Here is a 9,801-nt window from a genome sequence, read left to right on the forward strand (position 1 = left end):
TCCGAATTGAAAAAAAAAACCCACCTAAATGAACTTACTTATAAAAATATTGAGTGAAGAAATATAATTAGATACAAGTTTATAATGATTAAATATAATTAGCATTTCACCTTGAATTAATGATGATAGATTTAGTAATAATTCGATAAATTACCAAAGATTATACACATAGTTAAGGAGTGGAGAGTAATTTGGCTAAAAATGAAATCATTAAAATGACTTTAAATTAATATTTTATAATAAAAATATATAGAGACAACCAGAAGGATGAATAATGGCCTAGGATTTCATATTCTGGTTGTCTCCATCACCATCTACGGAATCCTAAGAAGAATGTAGAAGTCAATTTTGGAGGCCAGTCCAAGTAATTATTTACTTTTTACTGTACAATAAATAAAATGATGTGGAACATTTGAATCCCGATCCTAACTTATTATTTGAAATGTGCTTTATAGAGCTGGAATAATCTAAACCCTTCTTCACTGACAATTAATTAACAATCTCAACTTTGAAGCACTGTTTTAAAAACCGAACCATTGAGAAATCGGATATAATATCCGGGTCTCTGGTTGACCGGTCCAACTGTTTAGACTGTCAGTTGGGCCGATCAACATTTAACTTTTGGTTTGACACCCTGAGCTTCTAGATATTGATGTTAAAAAGACAAGAGATCAATCCCATTAAAATGCGGGACTGCTGCCCTTTCATTCGCTTGAGCATCACATCTTTTGCTTCATTAATTTTAAATGCAAGGTAATGGCTACCACTTACTCTCGACGTCGCAACCATCACCCTCTGATGTCCTTCTTTGACCTTTTTTTTTTCGGTTACTAGTAATCATATAAAAAAATAAAATAAAATAAAGAATACACAAAAAAACAGCCCACTCCTTAACAAAACAAACTAGAGAGACAAAACAAGCCCTTACCAAAGCCAGAGCTCAAAAATCTGCCCAAAGCCCAAAGGGCACCCACCCAAACAAGAGAAACAACCTCCCAAATCTGCTAAAAAGAAACCAACCCAACACCAAAGCAGCCAGCAGCAGCGCACCAGCAAAAAGAGACCACCCAACAGATGGTTGAAGCCCAATAGCAGCGCACCAAAAGGGAAAAAGAAAATAACTCCGCAACGACGCACCTAGCAAGGGGACAGAAATAACCACCAGAACCCAAAAGCACCAGCTTTACAACAAAACCAGTAAAGAAGATGAAGAGAATCAATCTCCCAAGTTTCCCTCATTGTTGTTGAAGTTGAAGTTAAAGAAGATGAAGAAGATTCAACGATTGGAGATGCAATTGGAAGTTAAAAGCTCTGTTTTAAAAACCGGACCAGACCGGCTGGTCGAACCCATCCGATCGAGACCTGGCAGCTTCTTCGGTCCGGTTCAGGTCTTAAGGGGGTTTTGTAATATTTCAAAATTATAAGGGTTAATTAAATTTTATAAGGGTGTTTTAGAGATATGTAAAAAATTTAGGGATATTAATTGTAATTTTTTGAGATATTTTTGAAATAAATAAAAATTTTAGAGACTAATGTAAACTTTTTAAGGGAATTTTTGTAATATATTAAAATTTGAAGGATTAATAATAATTTTTTAAAAATAAAATTGTCACCAACGTCATCAGTCCAACCGGTTGGACCGATTGACCCATGACCCGGGCGACAAAACAGGTTACCCTTCAATCCGGGTTTTAAAACAATAGTTAAAAGAAGATGAAGAGAATCTCCCATGTTTTGTTGTTGTGACTAGCCCGACTGAAACTTAGAAAAGAAACGGAGAATGAAAGGAATGAGGATTAGGTTTTTTTTAAGGGCTCAAATAGTGAACCAAATTAAGCTTTGGGCTAGTTGGATCAGCCGGTTTGTACTATTTAACCGGTCCATTAATGGCTAGAAGCGGTTTTTTGATTATTACCGGTTTTAATATTAACCCGGACTGGAGTTGAACCTAGGTTCCAATCGAACCGACCGGTCCGGTCCAGGTTTTAAAACAGTGCTTTGAAGCTAGGTTTGTTTTCTGAACAAGTAGTTCAAGTATTTCCCACAGCTCTTAAATCTAACTCTTCTTTTGATCATATACAAATTACAAAAGAAATTCAAAAAAAAAAAAAAATGAAACTGTAGAAAATGAAACTTGGATAATATAATACAATTGTGGGTATAATCTTTCTAACAAATCAGAAATAAAAATTACATGTAACTGGTATCAGCTACTCTTGCAGATTGAGCCTTACTATTATTCTATTGTTCAGCTGCGATGGTGGAAGGAGTGTGACAAACAGATTCTCGGCTAAAGTCTCCTTCTCCAGATATCCTTTTCAACGATTCTCCATAATTTCAAGGAAAGTAATGTTAGTCGTGATTTTATCTTTTTCATTTAAATCACAAATGCTCTCTTGGCAACACAGTCATTCATCTCAGAAGTTGAAATTGTGGTTTTCCTGGATTTAAGACACTCTTCTACATGAATTTTGGGTTGTACAACCAGGGTCGAACGTAAAGTTTTTACATGGAGATGTGTAATGTTGTTCATCAATGGACAGTGACATACAAACATGAGGAATTATTTTCATGTAAATTATACACTAAAGTTTTGTACAAAATCTTGTCTCCAAAAAACTCACTAAAGTTTTGTATAAAATCCACTTTTATGTTCAAATAAACACCCCAATTGTAAGGAAAAAAAGAAAAGAAATTCATCAGAAATTAGGGCACTGGGGGAGGACAGGGTAGTCAGGATGTCTCACATCAATAGGGCAAACAGAACACTTAACACCAAAATTATATGATTCTACTGCAAGAAATAAATTATAAGCTTACCAACTCTTTCTTGAATGATAGATGCATATTCCATCCCACCGCTTTTTTGTGCAAAAGACAATATATCACGAAACATTCCATGAGAAGGTTTGATTCCAGCATCCTCCATCCATTGCAGGACCTGCATAAAAGATTAGCTCAGGTTTTCAAGGCACAATTTTCATCTAAGCATGTAAGTACATCCAGAAAGAAATGACATCAGAACTTGCGTGGCAATATCCTCAAGCTCCATCAGCCACGGAAACAAACAAAATAAAATGTATTTTTCTTTCTTTATTTATTTATTTTTGATTAAAAGGAGCAGTATGCTTCACTTTTGTATAGTTTGCAATAAATTTTAATAAGTACTTTCCCATTTGCATGTTTATGATGAACATGGCACAGAAAGGAATACTTTTATAATAGATATAATGTAATAGTCTTCAAAAACATAATCAAGCAAATTCCATATTAAAGCTTCATATTAAGTTTAAAGCAATTGTGCTTTAAAAAATTCATTGTTAACAATATAATTATGAAACTAAAGCAACAAAAAACCAAAAATAGTCATCTCCTTTTCACTTACAAGGATTGAACTGACTAATTGAATTTTGAAAAGAATTATCAATTTAATTGCTGAAAATGCATTACTTCCAACTACTGCAGTAAGGCATACAGATACACGCAGCCTTCCTTTATTTAATTAAAGACATCTAACGATGCAATCAGCATGTTAGTTGTCCTACTAGAAAGATAAATTCATACTATTTACGGCATTAACTTCCCCCACCCACCAAAAATAAAAAAAGATAAATAATAGCTATAATAAAAAATAAAAAGTTACCTCAATGTATTTCCTCCAATTTCCAGCAGCCAAAAGATTTTTCAACAAAATGGAATAAGTATTGAAGTTGACTTCACAACCTGATGCTACCATCTTAAAGAATAACTGCATGGTAAAAAGAAAAAAAATACTGTTGAACACAATTAGAATTTGAAATGTATTAACAAACGTTGTTCTAAACTTAATCACACCAATTCCTGTTCTTAAGGGTCTTATCTCACTCTTGATGCAAACCCAAGCATAGGTGTGAGTTGTTAAGACCATTGGTTCAACCAAAGAAGTCACGGGTTCAAATCTCTTAGTGCCAACAACTTGGAAAACAGTTATAAGCTAACTACCTCAGTCGGAGAGTTTGGAAAATCATGAACGAGGAAAGCTTAATGCTAAAATGATATTCTCCAACAGCACAGAGCAAAGAAAGAAAAATCAATTATCTTGAACTTGTTATAAAAAAAAATTTAAGTACCTTCATCATAGACTCAATTTTCCCACTTTTTCCAAGGAGATGCAAAAGCTGATTCATAAGTCCAATTGAAGCTACAGGGAGTGATGGTTCCATCAGTTTGATCAGGTCAATTGTTGTCCTCCAATCTCGTAATCTACAGCCAAAGTTCACAGGTTAGTTTCCAAGCAGACAACAGACATTGACTCACTAATCAGTACCATAAAAGCAGAACTACATGAGAGCACATGAAATTAGAATCAATATCGGAGGAGAATTTAATAATGGATAATTTCTTATCATGAGGCACATATAATTGAAAACAATTCAGAGCTACCTCTATCCATGCAAGAAATTATGATAGAAGAACTGGAAACAAATGAAGCAAAGATACTATGTTCTTTGCATATATGACACTATTAGCAGCTGATACTGTGTTAGGTCCCTCTTTTGTGATTAGTGTTATCTATGGTTTAAGCATCGATAAAATATCCAGTCTCAATGTATTTATCCACATGAGTACCCTCCAAATATTGAAGACTGTTTATAATGTATTTCTTCAGAGAAAAGTCCAGCAAGGATGTACAAAATTATTAAATCTAAGAGCAAACACTTTTAAAAAAGATGAGAGAAATAGAAAAACTAACACATTCTTGCTCATACATACACGGTTAGATATATATAAAATTTATGAAACTTACATGCTACAAGCTGATACCATTTCAAATAATATAGCCTCACTAAAGGGGATTTCTTTTTCTCTCATAAACTCAGCCAGAACAAGAACCTTGGATGGTTGGCCTCCTTTATTAAAAGCTCTCATCAGTGCAGAACACGCAACAGAATCTGGTTGGATGTCAGTTGTTTCCATTTCAAGAAATAGTGCACATGCCTTTTCCCAATCCCCTGAAATTAAAAAGGAGAGAAATAAAAAATTCAGGATAGAAGTTATCTTATTTGAGTCGGTTGATCAAGATAGTGGCTTCACATACAAACTCACCTGCAGCATTATATGCATGTACCATTGCAGTATAGGTAATAACATCAGGAAAACAACCAGACATCTTCATCTTGTTAAACATGGACTCTGCTTCTGTGACTTGACCCTAGATTTTGACATTAAAGAGAAAGAGAAAGAGCAAAAAAAGAAATCAGATTTCCTTATGTCACATGAATGCAAATTAAGAAGAACATCTTGCCAAAGCTCTTGCCTGTTTGCTGTACGCACAAATCACTGATGAATACACCTGTTTGGTCAAAGGTACTTTTAAATCTATCATCTCATCAAGAAATGCAACTGCCTCACCATATCTGGACAATTTATAGCAATTACTTATCAAGACAGTATAGGTAACAGAATCAGGCATCACTTTTTGTTTTTTCATAGATTTGTATAAGGCTATAGCCTTCTCATACCCCCCAACATTCATATAGCTTCCAATAGCTGAATTATATGCAACTGTATTCAATTTGATGCCTCGCATCTCAGCTGCTGAAAGTACAGCATCAATATTCACTTTTTGACCACTTCGACCACAGGCAGCCAAGAGGGTGCATATTGAAACAACATTTGGTTGAATACCATCTTGCTCCATTTCACGAAATACTTCCACAGCTTCAGCTAACAACCCACAAGACCCATAAGCATCAATCAGTGCACTATAACTAACAAGATTTGGCTTCAAATTGTTTTTCTTTATCAAGTCAAACACTTCTCTAGCCTTCCTGGGTTGTTGTGACCTTCCATAAGAATTGAGTAAAGATGTATAAGATACAATATCGGGGCGAAAACCATTTCTCTTCATCTCATTAAAAACTGATAATGCCTCTTCACTCATTCCATGTGAAGCATATGCACCCAGCAGAGCATTATATGAAACAATATTTGGTTTTAAGCCTTCTGCAAGGATTGTACTGAAGACAGCCTTACAATTTTCAATTTGCCCACTCGCAGAATACAAATGAATGATGGTGGTGAATGTCACAATGTCAGGGTGACATTCTGATCTCTTCTCCCTCATGGAATTGAAGAAACCAATAGCTTTATCATACTGTCCAAGCTTTACTAGGCAATATATCACAATATTATGTGTGGTTGTATCAGGACGAATGTGTGTGCCTTTCATTAGTTCAAAGTAAGACAAAGCTTTTGAATATTGAGCCCCGCTCTTGTATGCTGACAAAACAATGTTGTGAGTCACCAGATCAGGCCCAACTCCATTTTCCGTCATTTTCTTGCAAACTTTGAGGGCTTCTCTCCAATTTCCACTAGATCCACAAGCATTGATCAAGTTGTTATAGGTTGATCGACTAGGAGGGATCTGCATACAAATATTAAGGCACAGATATATCTTATAGAAACAACATATAATGCCTAAGAAAATATTATAAATAAATAGAGAAATCAATGATGCCATATGCTGAAGAATTAGTTTTTCAGCAAAATGAGTACACATAAAGTTAAAACATTCATATTATTAATGATAAAATTGTATTCATATAGTTATTAAGTGATAAATATTATCATTAAAGTACACCACGATATGTAACTAAGATTGATTCTAGAAAAATATAAGATTACTATTAATTAGTCAATGATGTGGTTGAAGTTGAAATCAAAGCTTTTAAAACCAAGTAACAGGCTGAAGAGATGGACAAGGATACATTTGCAGCACCTACTATAACATCAACTAGCACACAGCAGTAATCCACATCAGTTCTAATTACTAATCTTATATATGGCATCCCAAGGTAAGATAGTTCAAATATAAAGTTCACTTTGTATCACAGTATTGCAAAAGAAAAGCAAATAAATCAAGAAAGAAGAGCAATTGTGTTGGATAAGTGCCTTCAAAGAGAATACAACAAAGATATATTGAAGATAAGAATTAAGGTTTTAGAAACATATTTTCCAGGAAGGAGCCAGAATCTTCAAAATAAAGGGATCAATCATACAGATTTTTCAGGTAATTCCATAACAATCTACAAACACAAACTGAGAATCTCCAAGCTCATCAATAAAAAATCATGCAAGATACATCTTCTAGTTAAGTGTTGGAAAAAGACCACTGCACACCATACCATTTTTATAAAACAGATATAATCCAGAAATTATAACAGCTGCAATAATCACTACGTAATGACAAAGGTGCCAGGCAATCTCCAATTTTTTTTTTGCACATGCTATTTGTGACATGAAAAGATAAAGAAGGAAGCTCACATCAAGTCAGATCCACAAAGATTGATTAGGAAAGGAAAATAAGAATACACACAGCAGCACGCAACATATCATCAAAGATATTCATCGCCCAACGCCATTGACCAGTCCGACCATGTGCATTGATAAGGGCATTGTATGTTTCACCATTGGGCTTGCACCTAGCAGGAGAATAAAAAAAAGGGAATAAATATATCAACAGATAAACCAAGATTATTTTGGGACACACAAGCTATCAAACATTCCAACTTAAGAAGAATCCTTTCCATCAGGTTTCAGAAATCATATTAAGTCACCAAGAAAAGAAGCTTAATATCAGACTAAAACATTAACACCAAGTTCAACATACTATAGCTACATCCATCAGTCCCAGATATCAGTTACTAGCTTTCATATACCTTGTAAATTATAAAACATGGTCCAAAAGTAATTAGCATACCTCCACTCTTGCATCTCAAAAAACAATCCTCGTGCCTTATCTGTCCGATTATGTCTAGCATGCAACCTGATCATCATATTATAGATATCATTTCGCGCACAATAGTTCTTCTGATTTTTCATCCAATTGAAAACTTGAACGCTATGTTCGATGGCACCCCTTTGTGTTAGCTCCTATTACAAGCAAAAGACACAACAAGAGAAACTCAGTCACTTGCTACAACTTCAGTAAGGGGGAAAATTTAAAAAAAAAAAAAAAAAAATTCTATCTTTACAACACAATTCTTTAGCCAGTACCTTGCACAGAATACCTTACAAGAATCTGCATATATTTTATAGCAAAAATGCAGAAACAGTATAACATGAATTGTTCCAAACTTTAAAAATACTTAAGCTTAAGATCAAATTTTCATCACAAGGATAAGTCAGGTACTGGGATAAAAATCCCAGTAACATTACCGTGCAATCAAATTTTTTTAACATCCCATCTCAAAACTTATAAAAATATGAATTAGACCGCAATTTCGATATCGTTAAATGTTTATTTTGAGCCAAGCAGAAAATCAAAGATTATCCAAGCAATTTGTTTCCAGTAACATTGTCCTGCAAGATTAGCTCTTCCCAAGCTTAATTTGAAGATAGGGATCATTGCATTCAATAAAAAAAGTACCCTTAGAAAATATAACAGTGATGCACTGAACTTTGGTACCTTAATGAGAAAAGGGAAGTTCTTTCTGGCGAACCGGCCGACCCACCGGTTCAAAACACCTTCAACATCTTCCCAATGATTGAGCTCCAACACTTTCTCAACCACTCGAGACACTGTCCAGTCCTTCTGGAACCTGTCGCTTTCAACTCTTAGACGGTACCGTTTGGGTATGTCGGATTTTCTAAGTCCGCTCACTCGAGTGTAGACCTCGTGTTGGCCTCTGTCGTAGTCCACGAAACCTGACTTTGACTCCTCGAAGGGCGCGGGGGAGTCGGGTTTCTTCTTGCAGTGGACTGTAAAGGGTTTGGATGAGTTGGGGTGAGCTGAGTCGGGCGAGTGGGTGAGTGTAAAGAGAGGGGAGTGGTGGTTTACAATTGCCATTTGGGGAGAATGTTGAGAGAGTAGTGAGTGGATAATGTTAAACCTCCATTTTTGCAGGGTTTTGTAACTCTCATCTGTTAAATTCACAAACTAAAAACAAATAACTGAACGCATCTACTACTCATCCGAACGGGTTAAATTTAACCGCACCCAGATATTGGAAACCATCGAGCTACACAGTGTGATAATAAAAAACTAGTGTACCCCTCCAGGGGTGAGCATGGATAACAAGTAGAACCGAAATTTATGGATAGAATCAAAATCAGAATCAAAATTTATTTGAAACTGATACTATATTGGTAGATTCCGGTTCTCTTTTTTTTGGAATCGATACTATACAGTTCCGATTCTAGTTTCTACATGTGGATAGAAGTGGAAATTTTGGGTCGGGTTAGGCGGGTCAACCCTAACCCAGCCCCAAAAAAATGTAGATTAAACCTGGCAGCAACCCCCGGGCGGGCCGGGTTGTACAATGGCAACCCGTAACCCAATGGGTTACTATTTTGTCTCTTTTGCAAGAGACCCGGCAACCCGCCGAGTTGGTTATGTGCAACCCGGCAGGTTGTATGTTACAACCCACTTGGCCGAAAAAAATAAAAAAATAAAAATTTTTATTTTATTTTTCAAATTACCCCTTTACCCTTGAAATATAACCGTTGGAGGGGTCTTTTTCATCATTTTTCTTTCCCATTTTTTCCTATAAATTGGCCCTAAATTCTCACATTTTTCTCACAACTCAAATTCTCTCATTTCTCCTCATATCTCTAATCTCTATCTCTCAAGTCTCAATTATTCATTTTATTAGTTTTTGCAATTTGCTCATATTTTAATTTTTATTAGTTTTTGCAATTTTTAATCATATTTCCATTTTCCAATTTCCTACTCCAATTCTCTTTCTTTAATTTTTATTTCTTCTACATCATTTTTTTTTCAACTACAATGATAGATATTTCTCTCCCATCAATTACAAT

General features: G+C 35.1%; 1 protein-coding gene across 1 annotated transcript; it reads right to left on the reverse strand.

The window, feature by feature from the left end:
- Positions 1-2,126: 2,126 nt before the first annotated feature.
- On the reverse strand, positions 2,127-8,956 carry LOC116111468 (pentatricopeptide repeat-containing protein At2g41720). Its single transcript, XM_031397640.1, has 10 exons — positions 8,450-8,956; positions 7,742-7,914; positions 7,358-7,463; positions 5,297-6,406; positions 5,086-5,191; positions 4,787-4,991; positions 4,110-4,242; positions 3,644-3,748; positions 2,821-2,941; positions 2,127-2,327 (listed from the first exon to the last, which is right to left on the reverse strand). Exons 1-10 carry the CDS (start codon positions 8,828-8,830, stop codon positions 2,242-2,244), a joined length of 2,526 nt encoding a protein of 841 aa, XP_031253500.1. The 5' UTR covers positions 8,831-8,956; the 3' UTR covers positions 2,127-2,241.
- Positions 8,957-9,801: the final 845 nt, after the last annotated feature.

Source organism: Pistacia vera, unplaced genomic scaffold (assembly GCF_008641045.1).
Source record: "Pistacia vera cultivar Batoury unplaced genomic scaffold, PisVer_v2 Contig639, whole genome shotgun sequence".
NCBI classification, from domain to species: domain Eukaryota; kingdom Viridiplantae; phylum Streptophyta; class Magnoliopsida; order Sapindales; family Anacardiaceae; genus Pistacia; species Pistacia vera.